Source organism: Kryptolebias marmoratus, linkage group LG13 (genome assembly GCF_001649575.2).
Source record: "Kryptolebias marmoratus isolate JLee-2015 linkage group LG13, ASM164957v2, whole genome shotgun sequence".
Lineage (NCBI taxonomy): Eukaryota > Metazoa > Chordata > Actinopteri > Cyprinodontiformes > Rivulidae > Kryptolebias > Kryptolebias marmoratus.
Genome location: NC_051442.1, coordinates 21,871,620 through 21,898,600, shown reverse-complemented (window position 1 = coordinate 21,898,600; position 26,981 = coordinate 21,871,620). Strand labels below are relative to the sequence as shown.

The 26,981-nt window shown below is 42.8% G+C and overlaps 1 protein-coding gene across 12 annotated transcripts in view; it reads right to left on the bottom strand.

Annotated features, from left to right (window-relative positions):
* Positions 1 to 11,643: 11,643 nt before the first annotated feature.
* The window catches only part of auts2a (activator of transcription and developmental regulator AUTS2 a), a 418,449-nt gene continuing 403,111 nt past the window's right edge, over positions 11,644 to 26,981 (bottom strand). For 2 of the 12 annotated variants that reach the window (XM_037978929.1, XM_037978940.1), the window contains 13 exons: positions 25,798 to 26,341; positions 24,279 to 24,565; positions 22,590 to 22,822; positions 21,609 to 21,653; positions 19,223 to 19,318; positions 19,072 to 19,143; positions 18,560 to 18,589; positions 17,443 to 17,514; positions 16,094 to 16,235; positions 15,835 to 15,915; positions 15,661 to 15,744; positions 15,238 to 15,490; positions 11,644 to 14,128 (listed from right to left, as the gene is read on the bottom strand). In XM_037978929.1, the coding sequence (XP_037834857.1) occupies positions 12,898 to 14,128; positions 15,238 to 15,490; positions 15,661 to 15,744; positions 15,835 to 15,915; positions 16,094 to 16,235; positions 17,443 to 17,514; positions 18,560 to 18,589; positions 19,072 to 19,143; positions 19,223 to 19,318; positions 21,609 to 21,653; positions 22,590 to 22,822; positions 24,279 to 24,565; positions 25,798 to 26,341 (3,170 nt within the window). In that variant the 3' untranslated portion in view covers positions 11,644 to 12,897. The remainder of the gene's footprint in view (positions 14,129 to 15,237; positions 15,491 to 15,660; positions 15,745 to 15,834; positions 15,916 to 16,093; positions 16,236 to 17,442; positions 17,515 to 18,559; positions 18,590 to 19,071; positions 19,144 to 19,222; positions 19,319 to 21,608; positions 21,654 to 22,589; positions 22,823 to 24,278; positions 24,566 to 25,797; positions 26,342 to 26,981) is intronic. The other 10 variants (XM_037978933.1, XM_037978930.1, XM_037978934.1 and 7 more) reach the window with 10 other exon arrangements.

The window sequence follows — 26,981 nt, the reverse complement described above, 5'->3', positions numbered from 1 at the left end:
TTTAAACTGATTGTTGAAAACAAAAAAAATCAAAATACCAGTTCAGACATCAAATCCAACTTTCTGTGACTCATTTAAACTGTGGATGATGTTTCTGTGCAGCTTGAGCTTCTGTAAGTTGATGAATTGACATTTCCCTAAAAACCCAGTCTACCCCCGAGCAGTTACCCATAAACACCGCAGTCATCTTTGTTTTGGATTGAGAACAAACAAAAAACAGAGTTCAAGTAATCCTGTTCACATGTCAGCACACATACAGGTCTGCTGTGTAGGTGGAGTGTGCGCACCATCAGCACCCAGCAGATGTCCTGTTCATATCCAGCGGCGAGTGTCGTTCACCCAGTTTGACCACCTGCAGGATACAAACAGAACAGGATTTGGTGAAATGCCAGTTGTCTTAAAGGAGTTAGTACAGGTTGTGAACGTGATGTGCTCGGGGTGGGGCATTGTCACGTCACAACAGGAAGGTCCTGGGTTCATCTGTTCAGCTCAGCTGGGTTCTTCCTTGCATGTTCTACCCGTACATGTGTGCTTTTCTCTAGGTGTTCTGGTTTCCTCCCACAGCCCAAAGACATGTCACTCACCAACCCAGCACAGGTGTTAAGTGTAAACATGCATCACCAAAAGGCAAAAGAAGGCGATGATGTTTTTGGCCATGTCTGACTGCTTGTGTGTCTATTTGCTGGCAAAATATCTCATGAACCACTGGATGAATTTTAATGAAGCTTTCAGAAAAATCACTAATGTACATCTACAACTGGTTAACCTTTGGAGTAATTTCAATTTAAGATAGCCACCACAGCTAATTGACCATAGCCAACACAAAAACAATTACAACTCAGTCAATTTTACAGATACTGAGCTAAAATCTGATGTGGTAATCACAGACTCTGTCACAACACATACCGAGTGTGACATCTTGCAGTATCACATGAGAAACAACTCATAACCCTGTAATGGACTGGTCACCCCAGGGTGTGCCAGATGATTTCTGGTAAATGCTAGCAAATGTATTCCCTTGATTTAAGAGATACGCTCATCCCTCATCACTGTGAGTGAGCAGACCCTCACAGGCTGTCGCTATGAAATGCTATTTTACAGATAAGAATGCTCCTACAAACTTCTTTATTCCTCTCAAACAAACAGTTTGGTTTTTAATGAAAATTAAAGTGAATCTGGTCTCAGCTCGTTTTGTGAGAGATGGGGTTTGACATTTTATGACAAACATGCAAGCATACAGTAAGCACACTTCTTTGAAGCATTTTTCTAAGTTTCCAACCTCCAGTTGTTTTATTAAATGTGGATGATTTAATAAGCTCTGCAAGTTTGCATTAGTGTTTTTCTTCCCCTCATGTTCTCGCACGCCCTGCTGCCTGATCTTGACCCACACAGTTGGTTTGTCATGATGTAAATTAGACGCATTGAATCTGCAGTACAGACAAAAATCTGGCTATGACAGGAGACTGTTGTGGAATATTCCCAAGCTTTCCCCTCAATGTTTAGGACTTTTGTTGGTCAGGTCTCGGATAAGACTACTGAAGCCACCACACCTCGTGTTCAACCCACTTGGCCTGGAGCAAAACTGATCCCAGGAGCGAATCCAGCAGAAATGCTGTTTTGATGACTGTTTTTGGCTATTCATGTTTTTTGTTTGTTTGTTTTATATTCAGAAATTTAGTTGCTTTAAATGCGCTCTATAAATAAGGCTGATGTGATTCATATTTGCAAATAAGATGAATATCATGAAACAGATCAAATTTACATTGTTTCAAAATAAAAGCTTTGGTAAAAAATAAAAAAAAGAACTGAAATTGTTGAATACTTAGCGCAAGCAGACAGGAGCCTGGGATGTCCGGATAGAAGTGAACGCACCACCTGACAGTGGGAGAGGCGGCATCGCTTTGATTTGCTTAATGAGAGGCAGCTGTGCTCAGGTGAGCAGGATCTACAGCGCGGCTACACCAGTAGGCACCAGTCGAACTTGTTGTTTCGTTGAGTACCATATTTAATAGAAAGTAACAGAGCTGAAGCCTGCGGCTTGGACCGGTGTTACCGAGGCCACGGATGGAACTGGCTGAGGCTGAACCAAAGGTGAACAGGTGAGCGGCCATGTTGTTCGTGTTCAGTGTTCGGGTTTTTTCTTTCCTGTCTTTGACTATTTAGTTTCGGACGCTACACGTTGTTCCTAAGCAAAAGCAGTTCCAAACACAGAAGAAAAAATAAAAAAAACTACTATTCTTAGTGTTGCACTAGCACCGCCACACCAGGAGGGGGGGGGGGGCACACATGTTTTGAGATAAGAGAGCTTTAGTAGAGTAAGTAGAGTTGGGTGTGTGTAGGAGCGCGATCATAACAGTTGCTGGTCGTATGTTTTTGTGACCGCACTTAAAAATAAACGTTCAGTTTCCGAAGGAACCGTTTGGACTGTCTCTTGCTTGCCGCACCACACCGCTGTGAACCTCAAGGGAGTTAACCCTGAAGTCCCCAACCTCTTCAGCCTTGGAGCGAGAAGGAGCTCCCCTGTGTTTCCCCCACGAAGTTTGGAGGTTCATCAGGAAAGGTTAACACTGGCGACCACGAAGGGACTTCTGCAGGTCTGTGGTGTTCCACCGGTGAATTCGAAACTCGGTAAAATAAACCGAGCAGAGACAGTTTAAGTAAATAAAGACGGCGAAAAGCTAATGCTAGCGGCGGAAGCTAACGCGCGCGAAGACATGTACGGACAGGCTAAACCACATTATAACCCGTTCGTAGCATTGACAAATGCTCATGAAGATGAGGAGGAAACGACTATGGTTACAGAAGTGGCAGAAAAACAGGGCTATGAAAGCTACAACCCGTTTGTTCACGACAATGAGCCCCCAGATATTAAATGGGAAGCTATATGCCACACCACAGCACCCTTCTCAGTTGCTAACACGAACCCTTTCGTTGAAGGGGGAGGGGTGACATCACCGAACCTACAGCGTCCAAGCAAAAACCCGTTCACCAAAGCTAATTTCGGGGATTTCGTCCACAGCACACCACTGCCTTGTCATTACCCCCACCAAATAAGTCCAACTCAGCCTCTTCCTAATTACAACCCATTCAAAGACAATCTGCATGGACATTTAAACCGGCAAACAGAGGCTCGGTTAACATCACATCAGTATGGCTGTGATCGACACCGGGCTACATCTGAGAGCGAAGAGGAAGGCGAGACGCGGGAAAAGATCCCCACCTTACGCCCTGGGCAGTATGATGGCACAACCCCTTGGAAGGAGTTTCTACACCGGTTTGAAAGCTGCTCTGAGGCAAATTACTGGTCAGACAGAACAAAAACCATTCAACTAAAGTTCTGTTTAGTGGGGTCTGCAGGGGCCATTGTACATCGGAACCCAAGATCTTCTCAATGGGATTACCACCGCCTAGTGGAGGAGATGGAGATCGCTTACGGCCCATCTTCAGAGTATGCAGCGGCTGTGGCTATAGAGCTAAGGCAACGGGTCCGCAGGTCAGGCGAGTCCCTTCATACCTTAAGGGATGACATCTATGGTAAAATAGCGGTGGCCTATGGTGACCGGACAGAAACCGAGCAAGATGCTATCGGTGTGGAGGTGTTTACTAATGCAGTGGGAAATGCAGAGATTGTGCAAAAGTTGTTGGAACAGCAGCCTCGTACCCTAGCCCAAGCTTATGAAATTGCCCGTCGCTATGAGGCTATTAAACAAGCTGCCAATAATGTTACTACTCTAATGCAAACAGGGACACGTAACATTCCTGATAGAAGGCAGCGTGCTGCCGTGGTCAGAGATGGAAGAGTTGATGCACCACAAGAGTTTCCCCCATTCTCACACAGCTCTGAACATGGAACTTTTCCCCCCTGCAGCCCACAAGCCAGAAAGAGGGAGTTTAGAGCCTCAAGAGGTGGAGAACTTCGCTGCAGAAACTGTTCTGGCATAGGTCATTTTCAAAAACAATGCCCTTCTCCTAGGAAGGTAACTAAAACACAAGCATGGTCTGATAGCTCTGACAACCAGGGGGCAACAGTGCTCCACCTCAAGACCAGCAACCAAGAAATGAACATTAACATGCAACTTTTCGGGCTGGATGTGTGCGCTGTCCTAGACAGTGGTGCCAGGAGAAGTGTGTTGCCTTTGAACATCTACAACTCGATCAACCCAGAGCTTCGACCCCCACTGAACACAACCTCAGTGAGGACTCTTCTTGGTGTTGGGCCTGGTGATGTCCCTGTTCTTGGAGAAACCCAGGTTCCAGTTCAAATCACTAGCCGTCAAGTGACAGTAGATTTTCTGGTGGCTGACATCTCCAATAATGAAGCTTTACTTGGTCACCCATTCCTGACGCAGGCCAAAGCACGCCTTGACTTTGGTAACCAAAGCATCACCCTATTTGGCGAACAGGTTCCTTATTTCTCCATTCAAAGTAACTCTAGAGTACACGCTGTTAGAGTTGCCCGAACTGTCATCGTTGAGCCAGGGAGGGAGTACATACTAAGAGGTGGAGCACATTTTAGAAGCCCCGTTCATGGAGAGTTGATGCTCAGCCCGACTAAGGGCTTCGTGGAGAGACATAAACTACTGGTGGCTCGTGTCCTAGTGACACCCGGGCTCTCCAAAGCCATCCCCATTCGACTTTTCAATCCCGGGGCTACAGCAGTGACAATTAAGGAGGGGGCTGTGGCAGGATTTCTCCATCCTGTTAAAACCTTGCAGCCATCTGCTGCCACACAAGACAAACCACAGCTTTCGGTTCCTTCCACTGTCCCGCCACATTTGCATGAACTTTATGTCCAAAGCTGTCTCAACCTCACAGAAGCGGAAAAGTGCCATCTAGCGGAGTTGCTTTGCAACTACAGCAGTACGTTTTCTTCTGGACCTAATGATCTTGGCCGCACTAGTTTAGTCCAACACGATATAAATACTCGTCCTGGGGCGCCGGTCAAACTACCACCTCGCCGGATGGCTGCAGAAAAACAACACAATGCAGAGCAACAGATTGAACAGAGTCTTCGTGATGGCCTGGCCCGTCGCAGTCACAGCAGCTGGGCATCACCTATTGTTATGGTCCGCAAAAAGGATGGTACGTATCGCCTTTGCATGGATTATAGAGCTCTTAATGACAGTACTATTAAAGATGCTTATCCTCTTCCCCGAATTCAAGATACCCTCGATACCTTGTCATCTGCCAAGTGGTTCAGTACGCTTGACCTCGCCTCAGGGTACTGGCAAGTGGAACTTACACCCAGAGCACGCCGAGCTGCTGCTTTCTGCACCAGAAGTGGACTGTTCGAGTGGAACGTAATGCCATTCGGGTTGTGCAACGCACCTGCAACGTTCCAACGCCTTATGGACCGCGTGCTGGCCGGGTTACAGTGGGAAACATGTTTGGTGTATCTCGACGACATCATCGTGCCTGCTCGGAATGCACCTGAAATGCTGCTACGGCTCCGTCAGGTATTTGACCGACTCCATCAGGCCAATTTGAAGTTGAAGCCCACCAAGTGTTTCCTTTTCCGGCACCAGGTGGCTTACCTGGGACACATTGTGTCAGAGCAAGGCGTGGCCACTGATCCAGACAAAGTCCGTAAGGTGCAGGAGTGGCCGATCCCGACTTCCATCCAGGAAGTCCGCAGGTTTGTTGGCCTTGCATCCTATTACAGAAGATTTGTAAAAGACTTTGCCACGATAGCTGAACCTTTGCACTCCCTGACACAGAAGTATGCCCGGTTTCAGTGGGGCATAAAACAACAGAGAGCCTTCGACACACTTAAAAACAGACTGACCACTGCACCTGTGCTGGGTTACCCACTCGACCAGGGCGACATGATTTTGGATACCGATGCTAGTGACACGGGTATTGGGGCTGTTCTATCCCAAGTGCAGCAGGGAGTAGAGCGTGTTCTAGCTTATGGGAGCCGTAAGCTGTCCAAGACAGAGCAGAACTATTGTACAACCAGGAGAGAATTGCTAGCTGTGGTTGAATTTACATCCCACTTCCGGCAGTACCTCCTGGGGCGTACTTTCACAGTACGTACTGACCACAGTAGCCTCAGATGGTTAACCAGGTTGAAAGAACCAGAGGGACAACTGGCAAGATGGCTGGAAAAACTGGCTGAGTACAACTTCAACATCATTCACCGGCCGGGCTGTCAGCACAATAACGCTGACAGTATGTCGAGACGTCCTTGTCGCCAGTCATGTCCCTGCAATCTGCAAGACCCTGTTGCCTCCTCCAAAGACTTTTGTCATAAAGGGGTGCAGTGTGAGTTGGACCCCCATTTCAACCTGGAGATGCTGTGTCCAGTGGGGGTAGTTGAGACCAACGCTGAGCCCCAAAGCCCTACAGAGACTGAAGTTTACACCACAAAAACTGGTGAGACCCCATTGTTTTCTGGTTGGACAACAGACCAGCTTCGCAAAGCCCAGGAAGAAGATCCTGACATTGCACCAATCAAAACATGGATGGAAACTTGTAGTGAACGCCCTGAGTGGACTACCGTGTCCCCCCACGGACCAGCAACAAAAGCCTATTGGGGCCAATGGAAAAGACTTCAACTTAAGGAGGGCGTTCTCACCCGAAGATTTTACTGTCTAGATGACAAGCAGTTTTATTCCCAGATCATACTGCCACGTTCTCTCCAGTCGGATATCTTCAGGCACATGCATGAAGGGGCAGTGGGAGGACATTTTGGAGTGGAGCGTACCGTAGCCCGCATCCAGACACGGTTTTACTGGTATCATATGCGAGAGGATGCCACTTTATGGTGCCAGACCTGCACAAACTGTGCAGCTAAAGCAAGGCCATTGAAGACACCACGAGCCCCCATGGGGACTGTTCGTGTTGGCGCTCCAATGGAACGGGTGGCTCTGGACATAATGGGACCATTGAATGAAACGGAACGTCATAATCGCTACATCCTTGTCATACAGGATTATTTCTCCAAATGGGTGGAGGCATTTCCCCTGCCTAATGACCAAGCAGTTACTGTGGCCGAGGTGTTGGCTTCAGAATGGGTTTGTCGTTACGGGGCCCCACAAGTGCTACACAGCGATCAAGGCAGAAACTTTGAATCTGAAGTCTTCCAGAAAATGTGCAGCTTGTTCGGGATCGAAAAAACACACACTGCTCCTTTTAGACCACAGTCGGATGGGCAGGTTGAAAGATTTAATGCCACCTTACAGACAATCTTGGCAACAACAGCCGAGAGGTGCCACTGGGACTGGGACCTTATGATCCCCTATGCCCTCATGGCCTATAGAGCAACTAAACACAGTGCCACCAAATTCACACCCAACTATATGATGTTTGGACATGAGGTGAGCGAGCCGGTTGACCTAGTGGTCGGCCTACCTCCGGACATTGAAACGGACATTACTGCCCCTTTGTATGTCCAGCAACTCCGTGAGAAACTCGAACTGGCACACCATATTGCCAGAGATGTGCTTTGTGCTTCTGTCACCCGAGCCAAGCGGCAGTATGATAAGAACTGTCACCGGACACAGTACCGTATAGGAGATGCTGTTTGGTACCTTGTAAAAGGGACCCGAAAGAGCAAAAATAAAGTGAAGAAATTTCTTCCGTCGTATGAAGGCCCCTTCTTCATCCTAGGACAACTTGATGATCTCATCTTTCGCATTCAGAAAGATCCAAAGACCAAAGTGAAAGTGGTTCATCACGACCAACTGAAACCCTACAGAAGCCGCGACCGACTGGACAACGCATGGGTCATTGATCATGCTCAGAGATGGTCTCCACAGGAGGTCCCTCCACCACACCTCGAAATGGATAATGCAGATGATGACCTTGGTTTGCTTACCCTTCTCGATTGTCCCACACCAGAATCAATTGGAGGTGACCCTTCTACACCACCCATCAGTTTCCCTGCTTCAGTTTTGCCCAATGTTCACAGTAGTGGGGGTACAATTCAGGGAGTGCCACATCAGAGCCCACGTCCTCAGAGGTCGAAACGCCACCGGAGACCGCCTATCAGGTTTGGGGACTGGTTGGACTGAGTTGTTATGGACATTGATATGAGACACTTAACTGCCGAGGTTTAAAAAAAAAGAGAGTTGTGTCAGGTTTCCCTCTGTTTGTTTTATTTTAGTATTTTAAAAAAAAAAAAAAAGAACTCTGGAAGATGTAATTTTCAACCATTTGTTCGTGTTTGATTTTGTTTCACCTACGTTGATGTAATGACTAAGCTCTACCAGAGTATTTGTTCTGTGCTCACGGTGTAATGGCGGTGTATTCTGGACGGTACGTTATGCGGGCTGGAGTGGAATCATTTTGTGATTATTCTCATCCAGAGTGGGGGTAGTGTTGCACTAGCACCGCCACACCAGGAGGGGGGGGGGGGCACACATGTTTTGAGATAAGAGAGCTTTAGTAGAGTAAGTAGAGTTGGGTGTGTGTAGGAGCGCGATCATAACAGTTGCTGGTCGTATGTTTTTGTGACCGCACTTAAAAATAAACGTTCAGTTTCCGAAGGAACCGTTTGGACTGTCTCTTGCTTGCCGCACCACACCGCTGTGAACCTCAAGGGAGTTAACCCTGAAGTCCCCAACCTCTTCAGCCTTGGAGCGAGAAGGAGCTCCCCTGTGTTTCCCCCACGAAGTTTGGAGGTTCATCAGGAAAGGTTAACATTAGCATTAATTTATTGTTATTTTGAGCTGCTGGTTAAAATCAACCTGGCAGGTGTGGACGTGTTTCAGTGTCTGTGAACTCCCATGCTGTCTTTTGTCCCTGCAGGTGAACTCCGAGCTGTAAGAAGTTTGACTTGTTGGAATGAGACGCTGTCAGGGGGAGGAAAAGTGTTGCGTCTTCTTTTTGATCAACTAAATAAGTTAATATGCTACACAGTATTTTTAAAATGTTAATTATACGTATGATCACTCTCTGCAATCAACAATCTGTGAGAAACTGTCTTTTCAGTTTTAAAGCAGATTTTGAACAGAAATCCTGTAATGAATGATGGCTTTAAAAAAGGTTTCATATCTTGCCTGGGATAAAAAAAAACATCAGAATTGCTGTAAATGTATTCTCTGAGTCACTTATAATTCGTCTGTTTCTTTATAAAAAATAATGGGATGAAGAGAAATTATAACAAAAGCGTTTAAGGAATATAAATATCCTGCAGTTTGGCGCCCCCTTCTGGTTTTAATGCTGAACTGTCACAAAGTGGTGTGTGAAGGGAGGACTCCGCCTGTAGCTACAGTTGGAGGAAAAAAAACAAAAACTTTCTCTTAGTGTAGCTCTGTAGGATGGGATCTTAACGCCTAATTATCATCATTAAAGTCAGCAAGTGAAAAAGGTAATCAAGTATTAAAGCTCGAGAAAGTTTTTTACCAAGAATGTACTAGTCTGCTGCTTAAAGACGATGGTGGATGATATTGTTTTTGCTTGTGTATTGCTGTGTTCATGTCTGTTAGCAAAATATTTCATGAGATTGTCTTTCCTTTGTGGTAAAGACAGACATTAATGAAGCTTTCAGGAAAATAATCATGGAATATACCTATAGAAGTGTTTAACCTCTTGAGACAACATGATTTAAGCTGACCCTCCACAGCCAACTGACCTTAGAAAACACAAAAATGACCATAATTCAGTTTTACAGATATTGTGTTAAAATTTTACATTCCTTCAAGGATTTTTAAGCCTTTAACTTCCTCCTTTGTGAAAGTTGAAAAAAAAAAGTCAAATTCAAAACTATATCACTTCAAACCACATTTGACCTGTTCTAAGAAACGAACACCTAATGTTGCGTAACTTCAGTTTATTAACTCAACTGAACTGTCTGAAGCTTTAAAACTTCTGGAGCTTTTTACGCCTGCAGGAAAGAAAATGTGTGTTCGTCTCTGGAGCAGAGGGTATTTACTCAGAGAGAATAAAAGGTCCATCAGTAATGTCTGAAGACTACATCTGATTGATGTATGACTTGGTGCTAAACATCCATCAGAAGGAGGCATGAATGCTGTGGGTAGTCAGTGTAATGGGAATGTCAATAACTAGCATACTCTGATAAATCCACAATTACTGTGCCATGATTCATCACTGAAGGCCGCTGATGTTTTTAGAGCACAGTTATTGAACCGAACACGAGCCCTCACATGTCAGAGTAACAAGTGTCAGGCACTTTCCTCATCAGCGCACATCTTAGGTTTGGCAGGTATGGGAAATGTTTTTCACCTTACAGCCCTGAAGACACAATTAGGAGTGACTGTAAATGAGTTTTAAACAAATACAGACCAGTCTCTAAGCTGCCATTTATTTCTGAAATTCTAGAAAAAAATGTTTATGCCCAAATTTAGTCCTTTTTTTAAAAACAACAACAACAAAAAAACAAGATTATGGAAATAATTCCAGTCTGGTTACAGGACCTGTCATAGCACATAACTAGTTTAAATAATAGTCTGTAAGACTTTCTTTTGTATTTAGATTTAACTCTTTTAATTAGACCTCAGTGCACCTTTTGATACAGTTGACATAACCATATACCTCTAAATCAGATTGAGTACAGGGTACTGTCCTTCAGTGGTTCACTTCTTACTGATCAGACAGATCTTTTTTCTTTATTTTAGAATCTTTCTCTTCCTCTGCAGCTCTTGTTAATTGTTGCATTCCTCAAGGATCCATCTTGAGGCCAATTTGGTTTACATTGTACATTGTTCCCTTAGGTCAAATATCAGTCATGTGTAATATTTCATTCCATTGTTATGCAGACAACACATGACTGATTTGCTCTTGAGTCTTGAGGATCCCACAGCAGTTATTCTAAATTTAAGTCATTCTAAATTATAACAGGTTAAATGATGGATGTCTAGTTACGGTCTCAGTTAAATAATAAAGCTAAAATTGTTGTCTTTGGTCCTTCAAACACTTGTGTAAAGTTAGCATCCCTATTAGAGCCAATATTATTCAATCTTTAGTCCCATGACGTGAAACTAGATATTATTTTTTAACTATCAGTTCAAATTTCATAAACAGATTTATGTACTTTGTGGTAAAGATTTCTTTTTACAACTCAAATATTTCTAAGATCTAATTCATTCTCTCTGACAGTGAAATGAAAACATTTATCACAACAATAATCACCTAAAATGGAGAAAAAGTGCAGGGTGTGAACAGGACCTTAGATAATCTGAACAGCTCCCTCTGGATGTTCCACATTCTAGATTGGTCAGTAAAGGAGATTCGACTCTGCTGTAGAAGAACCTTGTATTTCTAATCAAGTGTGGCTGTTCTGTTGAAACTCAGAAGGGTTTAAGACATTTTCGTTGGATATTAATTACAATAATTGATTTTGGCATCTTAAAGAATTGATCATTTATTTTAGTACATTTACGTGCATTTATCATCTATGTTTCAAACATCTTTTACTGTTTTTAATGTCTTTGGACTAATAATGTGTTTTCTGTTATAGATTTATGGGTACATTGTGCAGCACTTTGGTTATTTTGAATGTGCTTAACAATGAAAATGATACGATTGGATAAAAAACATTAACAAAACCTTTATGGCTGCTTTCCAGGCGAGAGCTGTAGTCCTGTAATGCATCCTCCAGAGTCTCAAAGTGGAAAAATGTGTCGAGTCAAGAGGTCTGTTTTTAGCTCATGAAGGTTAACGAAGAAATAAGGCTAGAAATCGGCAAGTACACATTTTTTTAATAACATGGCACAATTTACATAACACAAGTTTAAATGAGGAACATGCTGAAGATTCAGTTGCTTCATCTTTTTCATATTTTTCATGATCTAGAAAGAATTTTTTTTTCTCCTGTACATAGTAAACAGCAAAAGAGTTTTTCATTTGACAATCTTTTTGCAATACTCACTGACTAACCACTATGGCTCTGGTGGACATTTTATTGTTAGAATAAAAAAAGGAAACACTGCACAACATGATATTACAGAGTTTGAAGCGCACAACTAAACCTTCTGTGGACTACTAAAATAGATCTCTGCAGGTTGTTTCTAACTTGCAAACAGTTGAGACATACTGTTTTAATTTTGTAGGTACAACCTAAAAAAAAAAGCACTTGAACACACCGTTTGACCAACAGATCTTGTTTACACTCCTCCTGTAGGGTGAAAGTGCCGTCATTCAAACACGCTGCATTCTCCTCAGAACAAGAATAAGAGAAAAATAAGAATAAATCTGTCCTGGTGTTGTTTTTACATTAAATAAAATTCTTTGAAATGCAATTTCTAGATTGTCACTACAGTTTATCATAAGATATCATTCTGAAACCATTTAGTTTAAAATTACAAACCCTTTGTGGATCACATTCTGTTAGCGTGGACGCTCTGTTGGTACAGTTTGGGTTGTGGAGAGAATACAGCTTTTTATTGGTGCACAGTCAGCAGTGCTGAGAAGGTCCGCTTTTTAAAAAGGGAGCCCAGACAGTTTGCATAGTTGAACATAGGGGTCTCTGGTTCATGCAAATCTGAAGTTAAAAAGAAGAAAAATAGCCAGAAGCACATTCTGAATCACAGCCTCAATACTCCTATATTTACAATTATTCAAAGTAAAGCTTTTAAAACAATATTTTGCATATTTGTACCATGATTTTTAATCCATACAGAGTGAGCACAGCAACTGTACACATTATCTACACACGAGTGTCAGTGCTAAAGTACCTGTACATTTCAAAATTAGTCTTACATGACGTCACTTTGCTATACAGGAGAAAGAATGCACACAAAAACATGGAGCAAACTGTGGAAAAAAAGTTGTCTTTTTATAGTTTTATACAAAAACAATTTTAGGCCTTTCTCTGCCCACATAAATTATTCACAGCTATGTTACAGTCTTGCTTTGTCCAAAGCTAAGTGCTTGGTGTGAGTTAAATGTTGGTGAGGCACAGGACTTCAGGGGGCACCCAGGCTGAGACTCAGCTCACCGCGCCTCTATGTCTTTGTGAGCCGCTCTGTCTCTGATATCTGTGGCCAGAGGTGTAGTCCGTCTGGGGGAGCCAGGCCGGGCACCCAGCGTGGGGATGAGAGGGGGGGGAGCGCTTAATGATGCAGTGGGGGGTGTTTTGTTCAGGAGGCTATTCTGATGAGCAGCTGCAGCAGCTGCTGCCGCTGAGGGGCTCACTCTGGAGTAGTGCATGCCCGGGAGTCCAGGGGCCATGAGGCCCGGGGCAGGGTGCGAGAGGTGGCCATCCAAGGCAGGATGGTGGATCGGGTGATGGAGGCGTCCATGCTCGTAGTCCTCTCTGAGCATGTTGAGGCGCTCTCGCTCCTCCAGCTGGGCGCGCTCCTGTTCCCTCCTCTGCTCCAGCACCAGAGAGTGGGCGTGGTCACGATTAAAGTCATGGGGCTCACGGTCCCTGTAGGAGCGCTCCACCTCATAGAGGCGCGGTACCGCCAGTCGGTGCAGAGGATCGTTCCTCAGCAGCAGGTCCCTGGCCAAAGGATCCCGTCTGTGAATGTCCAGCCCCCTGTAGGGATCCCTCATTGGGTCCCAGTGGAAGGCGGGGTAGGGGAACCTCTCTGCTCCAGGGATGGGGCTCGTACCCATGAAGGGGGCCACGACACGAGTTCTCTCTAAGCTGCTGATGCTATTGATAGGGTGGACACCAGCCATGCTCATGGGCAGAGGCATTGAGGAGGGAGGGGGGAGGGTGGGTGTGGAGGACGCCTGTGATGGGGGCTCACTTTGTCTCTCTGTGGTTCCCTCCTGCTCCTCCTTCCTCTCCTCCTTCACTTTCACCTCGCTGTTCTTTTTCTGCTGTTCATATGACAGCTCTGCCTTCTTCTCCAGGACTTCTCTGCTCAGGCCGCCGTTGGGACGCTCCAGGCTGGTTTGACGCACATAGGGTGACGTAGTCCCCCTGTTGGACACTTTGTCCTCTGACACTCTGCCATCATGGATGACAGGAATGTCCTTGTCATTGTGTTGGCTGTCTTTCAGCTTGTGGTCATCTGCTCCGTTGTCTTTCCAAGAGTCGGAGTGCTCCCTCTCCCGGTCTTTGGCCTTGTTCTCCTTGTCCCTCTGAGGCTCTCCTGAAGCAGGTGGCAGGTGGTTTCTGTGGTGCTCAGGGGGCCGGCTGTGGCCCAGAAGGTTGATGGGATGAACAGGAACAGGGGATGGATGGCTTGGATGACGCTTTTCTAGAGAATCCCTAGAAGTACAAAGAAAGTACTCCATTTCACTACAAACCAAAAATCTAAATTTTTAAAGGTTATCTTTGGTGGAGTACTAACATGTAGTCACTATTTTAACTGCAGCAGCAAGCAGCTACCTCAGATTGAAAATTGGGTAAAACAGATACTCACAACAGTCTGTAGAGAGGTGAGTTTTTGACATCTGCAGCAGCTAGAATTTTCCCCAGCAGTTCAAGCAAATATTTTATTTATTACACCTCATAATTTCTGCAATTGTCTGTACTTTGTCAATTTATTCTCAGCAATAACAGTGTTCATGGTGTATATGATAGGGACCTCAAAAGTACTACAGCCAACCCAACTTAAAAACAAAAATCCTCTCTTTGAAATTGGTATAGTTTTAATGTCAACACAACACAAAACCAATGTACTGCAATTCATCACAACATACGCAAAGAAATGTTCCCAAGCTCCATTCTAAATACATCCCCAATTTAAAAAAAGTTGTCATTGTGTAAAATGTAAATAAAAACAGAATGCAATGATTTGCAACTCTCATAAATCCACAATTTATTCACATTGGAACACAGTAAACATATCAAATGAGAAAACTTAAAAAAACGGTACCTTTTTGTGAAAAAAAAAAAAAAAAAAAAAGGTCATTTTGAATTTGATGGCAGCAAAAACGGGCAACAAAAGGCTCAGTAAGAGGACTGGGTATGAAAAGAGAATTTTAGAGAAGTTGAATCTCTCAGCCTTAAAGATGGCCTGAGGTTCACCAGTCTGACCAACCAAAAATGCTGCCATCTTCTCAGGGCCAAAGCTCATGAAAAATGGACTGAGTTAAAAAAAAAAAAAAAAAAAAAATACAGACACCATGTTCTCCATACTAAAGAGGGTAGGGGCCAGTTCAAAACCCCAATAAATGGTACTTTTTTATTTGTTTATACATTTGACATGTTTGCTGTTTTATTGTGAATAAAATTTGGGTTTATGAGACTTGTATATAAATGGATTCTGTTTTTATTTTCATTTTACAGAATGTGCTAATTTTGTCCGAATTCGGATTGTACAAGGGTTGTGCAAAAAGTAAAAAACATTCTTTGGAAGTTCGGACTGCACCCACCTGTCTTTGTCATCTTTACCAATTAATGAGTCTCGTTTGTCAGAGTCTCGCTCCCTCTCGTGTGAGCTGACCGAGGCGCTCCTTTCAGAGTCTCCGGGTTTCAACCAGGGGGGTGGTGTGGGGAAGGAGGGCGGTGTGCGGTGCAGGCGGTTCCACGGCTCCTGATGGTTGCTGTTTCCGCTGCTGTTGAAGTGCTGCTGTGCATTTGGGCCATCTTTATGGCCAAACACCGAGTTGGCCGCTGGTAGGGATTCAACACGTGGAAAGAAAACAAGGACGCAAGTTAAATGCGTATCTCAACAGTTTGCTCCAGTGTGTTCAATGACTTTAGTCAAAAGGATAATGCTATGATAGTTATGAGAATTTAGTTTTAAAATAAATGAAAGCACAGAAACAAGTTTCATCCATGAAGCTGAAACTCACTGAGTGCTGGATTTCCTAGACCCCCAAAGGCTGATGAACTGAGAGATCCCAGTCCTCCAAATGATGGCGGCCTACCGAAAGGCTCTGAGGACAGACACAGACAGACATGTTACTCTACACATGTCAGTTCATATCTAAATGATTTCAGTTTCTGAAAGTGAAACAGCCTCTTACCTAAGTGTGATGCTGGGGTCAGGAAGTTTCCAGGATGATGGGGTGGATGACCAAAGGGAGCAGCTGAAGGGTGTGTAGGACCTGTAGGAGCGACGACACCTGACAGTGATATAACTAACTTTGTTGGGTTTACTGTTACGGCTTCAGTAAGAATAATGTAAACAGTCAACATCTCTTTCTGGACAGCAGGAATGCTGAGGGAACATCTGAGGCTGCTTTTAACCATCAGTCTTTCTGCGGAGATCTCATATAGACTCACCTGTGGCGGAGAAGAGCGTGGCAGGCCGAGCCAAGTCACTGGGATGATGGATGGCTCCAAAGAGGCTAGGGCCCGGAGGTCGACTAAGAAACTCAGGCTTGAGGCCAAAGTCTAGCTTGTGAGGGTCGACCTGCATCTGCTGCTGGAAGATGTGAGAGTAACACATAGAAACACATGTAAAACCTATTGAAAGATTCAGAGGCTCATTATCAGACTTTAAAAAATGACTCCATTTACTTAAAGTGTTGTAACATGTAGAGCAAACAAGATACAAAATGTCCCCTCCTTAACCATTCTTTAAATTTAATAATACTGCAAGTAAGAAGCCTCATCTTAGGAATAAACAACATTTAATAATTGTAGAATGAATGGACAAAATATGTGCAGCACAACAAGCAGAAGGAATAAAAGATGCCCAGGTATAAAAGTACGATTATTATGTGAGACAAACAAAAGCTGCAGATGACTTGAAGCTGCATGAACACAAGCCTTCATTTAGATAAACCTTAGGAACTGACTGCAGGAGGTGTGTCCAAGACTAATCTGTAAACCTCCAGGAGTCCCACTAACTGCTAAAGTACCATCAATTACAAAATAGCATCCATACAAAGGATTATAACTGGGAGGTCACACTGTTTCACTGACACATTGTACTGTAAAAATTGTCTCTCATGAAAAAATTAAAAAAAAAAAAAAATATATATATATATATATTAAACTGCTGGAAAAACAGGGTGTTGTTCGGAACGAATCAAAGAAATTAAATCCCACCAACCTCCTGAGAGTCAAAAATAAAGTTTATCTAATTTATAGGACTGAGTGTACTGAAATGTTGGAGCTTAAAAAATTACTTCAGCAAAGCACAACATGATTATAAGCTGAGCACAAGGCTCTCCATTTCCTGAGTTAACATGAGCAACTTCTTTCAGAACAGAACAGGACAGACTTTTCTGCCGTCATGAGCTTCAGCTGACCTGTATGACATAAAGGATGGTGAGACCAGGAGCATCAAGGACTGCAGTTGTGGAAATGCTTAAACCTGTCAGTGATTATAAATGGTGTTTGTATTTATTTCACTTCTGCTCAGTGTGACAGTCTCTTCAGCTGCTTTGCTCCTGGTCTTAGTGTGCTGAAATCTAAAGGCTCGAGTTGTGATATGTCCTCTTGGTCAACACCCCCTCAGTGTGTCCCCGTCTCCAGTGCACAAGGCCCCAGTTTACCCGTGTCAATGGGCAAACTGGGGCTGACAGGTTTGTTAGATTTAGGGAGAAAGGGAAGTTTGGCTGACAACACCAAGAGTTAAAGTGGCTTTAATACAACACAAAGTGCGATGTTAGATGAAGCCTCACCTTTACTTTCTGTTGGTGATGGTACGTCTGCCAGGCAATATGAACGTGCATGGCACACCACTTCCCTGGTTTCTGGAATTAAAAAAAATAAACGCGGTCAATTTAGTGATCAACATGAGTCACAATGAAGTCATTTCTGTCACCAGTTTACATCTCTGCTATCAAAAACACTGTAGTGTCAACAGAATGTTGAGGGGGAAAAAGCTCAATAAAAGACTTGAAACTGGCAAAAGAAAAAAGACTGGAAAACTTTAAATCAATTATAAAGTGACCAAATGGAACCTTTACAGCTAATTAGGATAATCAGCAACAGGTCAGTGAAATGGGTATAAACATCCTAGAGTTTTTGAAATGTACAAATAGTGGTGAGATTCAAAGTTCTGTCAAAGACTGTGAGGATAGTTCAACAGTTTTATAAAACTGCTAGGTTCATTGGTTACTCAAAATTGTCTCTAGTTCTGAGTGACAGTGTGAATGTTTTTTTTTGTTTTGTTTGTCTCTGTGTGTCTCTGTATTGGACATGAGACCTGTCAAGGGTGTCCCCCTCCTCTTGCACAGAGACTGCTGGAGATAGACACCACCTCCTCACAACCCAAAAAGGAGATGTGGGTAAAGAAAATGGAAGGCTCTATATGGCTCTGGAGCAGGTTAGGTTTCCGACATGAGTTACCATGGTAACAGACCCAGTTAAGACGTGAACCAGCTATGTGAAAATCCAGATCTGAGCCTAAAGTTACCTTGCTAAGACACAAATCCAGGCCTCTGGTGTCCAAGGTAGTGTCGTGTGGTACTGAAAGCAACTGAAAACCTTTTGACATAGTAAAAATGTCTTATGTGTTTTTTAATCACGTGATTCAGAAGCAGAGAATAATTAGATCATATTAAAGCTAGCAAACAGAATCAGTCAGAGCTGACCTAATGTGGTGTTCTAGGACATGTGACAAACACAAACACAACTGTCCACAAGTGCAGAGAATCTGTCTGAAATCAGCATTACTAAAGGTTGTTTAGCCTTCAAGTGCACCGCTTATTTATACAAATAAAGTTTTAACAAAAACGTTTGAAGGCATCATGGCTGTTATTGGGTGTGAGGAAACAAGAGACTGACAGCACTCACCCTAAGTATGGGCCGAAATGGATCTGTTAGCTAGTAGGAAGAGGAAAAAAATAAAAGGTTATTTTGCTGTTAGTCACATCACTTTATCTAAATCATTTCATGTGGAAACTGATTACCAATGAAGTGGCTAAATTACTGGCTATACATATGTTTACACAGGGTTAAGAAAAGAATGAAATGTGTGTTAAATGAAAAAAAGGAGTTAAAATTCTAGTTGTGTCTGGTAGAATTTCCTAATATGTGTAAGGGAAAACAGAACTGGTGATAAAATAACATGTTAATATTGCCTAAATACTGTGGTAAATGTGCAAAGCAGTAAAATAGTATTACATAGAAAATAAAAACAGCTGTGATATGAAATGATAAAAATGTTCACTTTAAGATCAGTTTTTTAATACGGACATGGATGCTTAACAGTGTTCCTTCTGTCTCTGTGTAAACTACATGATGGATGTTCAAGGTAAGATGATTTAGCACTAAAATAATACAATTTGTTGTGTGCACTCTCTTACCCTGGGGTCCTTCTGTAAAAATGTCTGTGGGATGGCTCCAGGTCTGGTGGACACATCCAGGGGATTGGAGGTCTGTAGAGTAAAAGACAAGTTTAGAAAATACAAATCTCTTTTAGTTTGTGTCTCTGAGGCCGAGTTAGTGGTGTCCTACCTTGGGCTGAAAGGCCCCCTGCAGTGAGCTGAAGGGCCCTGTCGGAGGAATGACAGGAGGAAGACCAGACATGGCTGGTGGGTATGAGTGGAAGAGCTGAGGAAGACAAGACAGAGAGGAAGAGTAAAGATTGTTGGCTGCAATCAAGACTGAAGCTTAAGGAAGAGGGGGAGACGGTGGATAGGTAACATTCCAACATTCAATTAGATCTTACCAGGACTGCAGAGAGTTACAAATGATTGCCTACATGTTTCACAAACAGCTTTTCTAAAAATGTATTCTGTGTTTTTTCCCTTTGGATTTAAATAAGGAAAAACATCACTTTGATATGGAAAGCAGAATGCTGTAATACAAGCAAAACGCATGTAAACCAAACAAGGCTTGAGGCTTAAATACATTCATCTTGTAGGAAATGTATCCATGTCTTTCGTATTAGAAAAGCAGCGAATGTTTTTTTAACTTGTGTTCTTGAATTAGGAGAAATATAAGAATAAATTAAGATGTGCTGTAGGATTTTCAGAGCAATCAGTTATATTAAGGGGCAAGTTCAGGGTATTTGCTTCTTTTGTAAGAACAGTGTGGAAAAGATGCAAAACAAAGTCTTGGAAAAACAATCTAGCAATATCTAAAAAGAAAAGAAATTATTTTTTCATTTCTAAAGATTTTTTTCATATCAGGACAATATTTCAGCTAGTTTGTTGTAGATTTGCTGCTGTGTTTGTGACCATTGTCCTGTTTTTTATTTTACCAGCTTCAGGCAAAAGGCAGATTATATCTTTAAGGAGCACAGGTTCTAAGGCTGTAAAACAAACCCAAATTATCAGCCTTCCACTACTGTGTTTGACAGCTGGTAGGAGATGTTTGTGCTGATGTGCTGTCTTTAGTTTTCTCCAAACACAGTGTTGTGGATTATGGGTAAACATCTTCACTTTGTTCCAGAAGTCTTTTTGTCTGTTCAAATGAAACTTTGAGTTGTGCTGCCATGTTCTTTTACCGGTGACAACGTTTTCTCCTGGTAACTGATCAGTCTTTTTCTGATTTATTTGACATGAATTTAAGCCTTCAAAGTGCCAACTGAGAACTGTTGAGTCTGAAATACAGCGATGTATTTTGATACATTTTCTCTGAGCTTTGACCTGACGTCAAAATCTACTTGTCCTTTACCCCTTAAATTACCCCTGATTTTTTTTTAAAGTAGAGGATTTTATGGAGTTGTCCTGAACAATCAGTATCTTACCTGCAGTAGACAGCAGTCAGAGCATTATCAGTTTGAAGAATCTGAGAGAAATTCCGACGGGTGACTCATGCTAACTAATCTTCAGACTGGGACCTATTTCAGCACTGATTCTTGCCATCTAAAACAAATCAAAACTTTTTTTAAAAAGCTGTTTAGGCAAACACTAGGTTTAGCTTCACACTACCTTACTTCAATCACATATTAATGGGGTACCACAATATGTTATGAAATTTGTTTTTCACATAAAATGTAGTGCAACAGAGGGCAGTGCTCCAACACAGCTGATCTTCAGTGTTAATAATCAGAAACATTTTTGTAAATAACAGACTGATGCTAAACTAACACTGTCAAAGTTTTTAAAATAGAGTGTATTACAAAATTTTCAGGTTTTGCTTGACTCCTTTGTAAGAATTTCTCCTTGATTATTCAAACTGAGATAGTTCTGACTGTTGTCTACTGCAGGTAAAATACTGACTAGTCATATGTGCTCCATAGAAACCCAATTAAAAAAAATACAATTCCTTTACTTTCTGTAGAAGCAATAATGCACTAGTTTTAAAAAAAAATACTTTCTGTATTTTATCCTTGTTTCATAGTAAATAACAAAATTGGTAATGCATTTCTGATCTTATAAACTGTATAATTATAGAAACAACAACACAATTTTAGGATCAGAAAATGACCAAAACAGCCTTAGAACTGAAAATATTTTCTTACTTTTTTGCAACTGTGTTTAAACTAAGGACAAAAGGGTTTAAAACCTTTTTTTTCTCTTAGGAACTGTGAAGTGCAACAGTTGTAGGAAGAAACACTCTTTAGTAAATAGAAATAAAATGTCTGGAAGGTTTAACTAACAAAGCAGGAAAATACAACAAATAATGAACAGTTTGCAAACGCAGTAAATCTTATGCTCTACACATCCAGCAGTGTTTCAAAGATCAACATTTGCCAGAGCTAAAGGGTGAAATAAAGCAGCCAGGATACCTACAGTAGCTACTGAGAAGCAGATGAGTGACCGCATGGAATGTACTACACATACACACACACACATACACATACACATACACACTTGTCACTCATGGGCAAAAACAGCCTGATGGGAAAGCTACAAACTGCTCTGCAGCTAGATAGCATGCAGTAAAAACTCACACTGTGTCTGTAGAAGGGGTCAACTTTAGTTGGGTATTTGTCAAACTGTAGGAGAAATGAAAGAAAGCTAAGTACAGACTGTAAAGAGGAGAGGACATCCTGTACATAAATAAACACAGGGATAAGTTGGACTTCTTTAAATTCACAAATTTACAGTAATAAATTGCATTTTTAAAATTAAAAACATGCAAACAAAACAGGATCTAAGATGTCAAGTGAGATTTAAGTTTAGGTGCTTACAGAGCCAGCCTGTTTTTATTCTCCCTCGTGATTAGGTTAAGACCTTGTACACTAGTGTGGGCTGGGCCTCATTTGGTTCCAGGCTCAGGGCGAACATTTCCACAGTCAAGACTAAACACTGCAGTCATAAAGAGCCTTTTTATGGCCTCATTAGCTGTCAGAAGACTCACCATGATGCCTTTGAGGTATCATCAGAGCCAAGCGAATGCTCCACGCAGTTATGAATGTGTGTTTATGTGAGCTTTAGGACGAGGTACCCACCGCCTGTGGTCGCTACCAACAGAGAGCGGCATTTTTAATGTAATGCATTTGCCAGTAATGAAAAGCCCCAAACGGGACCAAATGATGTCATTAAATTCAGAATGAATTAGGAGCATTATGTTCTGAAGCTGGCTCTGAAGTCCGCATGCTTTGGGCAAGTTATTGCCAATTTAGAAAATAACAGCATTCAAGTCTGGAGTTTTAGAGCATGCCAGAAAAAATAGTAAAAAAGGCTTTCTGGGAGAATAAAGACACTGCTGTAGCATGCACACATGGTCATCATTGAAAAGCCGCCACAAAAACCCACAAGTCTCTGCTGCTCACACACATGTCCAGATTGTGTAAAATCTCTGCTCTTGCAACCACAAAGTAAAAACAGTTTCAGAGCCAACGCTGCCCTCTCCTCTGGAAAAGTTATCATTAGAATAAAGACATGAAAACCCCTCCAACTCAACACAGGTGTGTTCTACTTATCCTCACATTTCTGGCAGGGGTACGCACCATGGGAGGTGCTGGGGTGGGCATGATGGCGTGGGGGAAGGGCGTGAAGGTGTGTTGGTGCGTGTGCTGGTGGGTGTGTTGGTGCTGATGCTGATGTTGGTGCTGGTGGAACTCGGTGCGCAGGTAGGGCGGAGGGCCAAGCGAGGCGCCGCGGTCGGCACTCTGGGAGGCCAGGAAACGTGTGTTGAGCTCCTGACGTAGAAGGTCTTGCTCTGGAGAGGAGGAATAAAGAAAAGATTGAAAACAGAAGAGGTCTAAGGGTTAACTGCCACAAACACAGAGGGTTTGTGGCTACAGTTTGAACGTGTTACATATCGCTTTACTGTAGATGTGTTTCAGATATGGAAATATATTACCAGAAAGCAATGTATCAGAGAAGGACGGGAGCAGAAACTGAATGGGATTATTGGCATGTCATTTTGAATTTAAGGAAAGCTCAAGATGATTAGATTTGTCTGACTGCTGGACCCATCAAACGCTGTGATTTGATCCACTACAGACCCTCTGAGACGGCAGCATCTGTTGTTCTAATAACCTTTGAGCAACCTGTGGAGAAATACTAGATTTCCAAGTAATTATTGGCTTTTCTTCTAAATTCAACAAAAGCCGCCATGAGAGACAGTCTCCTCCAGAGTAACTTTATCCTTCCTATTCCTCAGTGGCTCGATACAATATTTTCTACATTAATTTCTTGACTTTATTGGACTGGGAGTGTGGGCGGAATTTTCTCTTCATAAAAATTTCATTAGTATCTTTTGAACAAAATCCAGCTCGCTCCATTTTGCATCAGAGAAATTGATTTCCTGCTCATGAGCACTGTTCCAGGTGAAAAATGACAGTTTCAAAGGAAACACACCCTTCCACACACATATATGAACACCCACTCATACGCATGCACAGTGACCCTGACATTTGGCTGCAAGGCTCTGCATGGAAATTTGCACGAGGTGTGTAATCGCTTTTGCAGTGTACCCCAGCTTGCAGCAGGACATTACTGGTGTGCAGAGAGTTGATCAATCACAGCATGACTGACAGGGTGAAAACTTCAACTGTCTACACGAACCTAAACACACCAAACTGGAGTCACAGTTTGCCTGTGGAAAAGTTGGACTTAGTCCCTTTAAATAATTACCAGAAAGAATTGCATCTGTTTAACCCTCTCGTGTCCTTCAGGTCAAATTAACCCGTTACAAGGGCTTCTCTACCTCTCTCTAAGTCTCTTTTTTTGACGGCTTCAGGAGAATTAAAACATTAAAATTCAAAGTAATTTGAAGAAATGCCAATTGCTTCCCACCTTTTATGTCAGAGTTTTAAACTAAAACATTATGAAGAAAGATGATGACATTATAGCCGTTTTGATCAGACCTTGTATTTAACAGTATGCACGTTTTATTAAAATCCGTCCAGTGGTTCATGAGATATTTTGCTAACAGGCATACAAAAACAGATACACAAAGACAAAGGCAAGAACATTATTGCCTTTGCCTTTGGTACTGGATGATAATAATCAAATGTTGATCTGAAATTCTTCTTCTTCTTATGTCTCACTCATTGGCACTGACAATAAAGAACATTGTTTTTTTTTTTTTTACAGGGGCTAAACGGACAGTTCTTTGCCACACTACTTGGAGGTGATGCTGGGATATTATTGAGCAGCTTGTGGTTTACCTGAGTAGGCACTCCCAGCAGCAGGATGTCCAGGTACTGGCAGGGCACTAGATGTCAATGGTGGCGGTGGAGGCAATGCAGCTGGAGTCGCAAACATATTGGGGTGATGGGGATGTGGCGAGGGCTGCAAGGCAGGGGGGAAGCCGGGGGTGCTGTGGTTGGCAGCCAGAGGCAGGGGGAAGGTGGAGGCTGCTGCTGCCACCGGAGGAGCAGGCGGGTGGTGGGGAAGGTGCAGGGAGGGAGCGGGCCCGTGGAGCTTGGTGCCGGGGGTGCTGCTCCTGCTGCTGCTGTAAAGACAAGAGCAACACAGGATGGAGCCAGACGTGATTAGTCAAATTTAACACTTGTTCCTGCACATCCCCTTATCTCCATCTGTTTCAGCATCCAAATCCCAGCACAGTGTTTTCACACCTCAACTGCCTTCCATTTTACAAACACCTCTCCGCCTCACTCTTGTGTTTCACAGAATCCAGGGCAAACAGGATCTGTGAAAACCCTGCATTTGTAACACCCTTTGGATGCAAAGAAACCACCGCTGCCACACATAACAGAATGAACATCTGTCTTTGAACAGCTTCTGTTAAGGCACTTCCTCCAGAGCCAGGTACAGAACATGTGCATAGAAAATAGGATGAGAGGGAGATAGAGGGTGTGTATGCAAGTGTTAGCAAACAGTCTTTTGTAGTGTGTGTGGGTTTTCCCCAGGGGCATCACAGAGCCTGCGTCTCCACAGCTCCACACTTTAAGCCTAAAAGCTCATTTGCGTCACTCGCTCTTTGCTGTAGGCCCCAGCTACGATTATTCACAGCGGGTGCCAGGCCATGTTGGTGCGCTGGCAGGCTTGCCGGGCTGGCACAAGGAGAGGCAGGCAGAGCCAAGTCCTGAGAGTCTGTGAGGCAAAGCTGTCGATGAGACGGAGCGCGTTCCGAAGAAGCCATCTTCAAGTCACACATTATTAGAAGCTTTACACAACACAATTGACTAACATGGACATTACAACAAAATATTTATTTAACCATATAAAGCAGAAATCTACTGGGATTTCTCTAAAATAGGTTAAAAAAAAAAGCACGATTATAAAAGCATTTCTTAATTATTTCTTGGATGAATATAAATCCATCTGCTTGTTTGTCTTTTGTTCTCATTGTCAGACAACATCCCCTCCCATGAAGTAAGAACAATATGGTTCTGATTTAAGGCTATTCTAAACAGAGTTAATAAATCATAGACTCTCATGTTTTAGCGTGCCCATTTAGTTCTACTATTAATAATTAGAGAAACGTCTTAGCTCTGGAGCTTGAAACTCTCCATGATGGCAGTTTCCAATCTGAGTAGACATCACATGAACTCCAGCTCAACAGATACAAGTGTTTATGTTAGTTTGGAGGATTGAACTTTCTGCTTCAGAACATAAGAGATCTTTAAAGTTTAGGCATATTGAACCACCTTGTTGCTGAAAAGTGCTATATAAATAAATTTGACTTGACTTGACTAAAGTCCACTTAGACACATGTATTACCTGTGACCGTTGAGGTTGAGGCCGTTGTAAGCAGAAAATGGCCGAGGCTGGCAGCGTGATGGGGGCCGGTGAGGCCCCGCCTGAGTAGGGTGCTGCTGATGTGGGTGGTGGTTAGGGAGGGCAGGAGATGGTGGGTGTGGGTGAAGACTTTGCGTAGGCTGAGGCCTGCTGTGAACAGGCTCTTCAGGTTGCGGCCGGGGAAGGGGAGGTGGCAAGGGCTCCTGGCCCTGTGGAAGAGGCAGGGCTGCAGGCGTCTGAGGCCTGGGGTGAGCCTCAGAGTGAGGGAGCAGGTGGGTCAAAACTGGAACCTGGGTGGGACTGTTTGCTTGAGTTCGAAGTGGTGACAGGGTCTGGGGTTGTGGCAAAGGGAGGGTTTGGGCGGGCAAGGGTGGACTTGTGGTGCTGGATTCAGGGGGGTGAGGGTCTCTGCAGCTCTCCTGACTCCTTTCCTGACTCCGCTCTAGGCCTGACACCTTGAGGAGGCCTGGGCCGGGAGGCTCCTGGTTGCCATTGGTGGAGAGCACATTGATGCCAAAATCTGGAACTGTACAAAACAACAGGAAGAAAACAATAAAGAAATGCACCTCTCATTGCAATAAATAAACCAAAACCTGAAACACACACACATTTACTTACACTAACAAGATGGCAGATTTCAGTATCACTAAAATCAGATGGAAGTTTCTATTGCAAATTACACATAACCATCATTTATTCTGTAATTTTGTTTCTTGAAAGAAACAACCCCAGGTTGCAGAATAATGTATACAACGGTCAGATTTTTCTTTATTTTTAGTTCACTTCCTATATTCTAATTCATCTAGATAAAAAGGGAGCAGAATTGTGTCAGTGTGGTGATTTACAGATTTAATTTATATGTCAACTTGTTGTTGCTTTTTCACACAGTTTGTAAAAACATTACTAATAACATAAACAGAAATGTAACCGATATATTAACTTTTAAAACTTTTTTAAGCTAACATGACAGTAATGATAATTAGCACAGTTTAGAAAGACATAACAGGATACAAATACTGTAATAATGAATTCAGTGTTACTAACTGCTGAAAAACCTGATATAAAAAACATTGCCTGAACTCCAAAATGTGAAAAAGTAATAATCATTATAATATGCTGAAGTGACAGAGAACAATAGATAATAAACTCCATCCAGGGTATTTCTC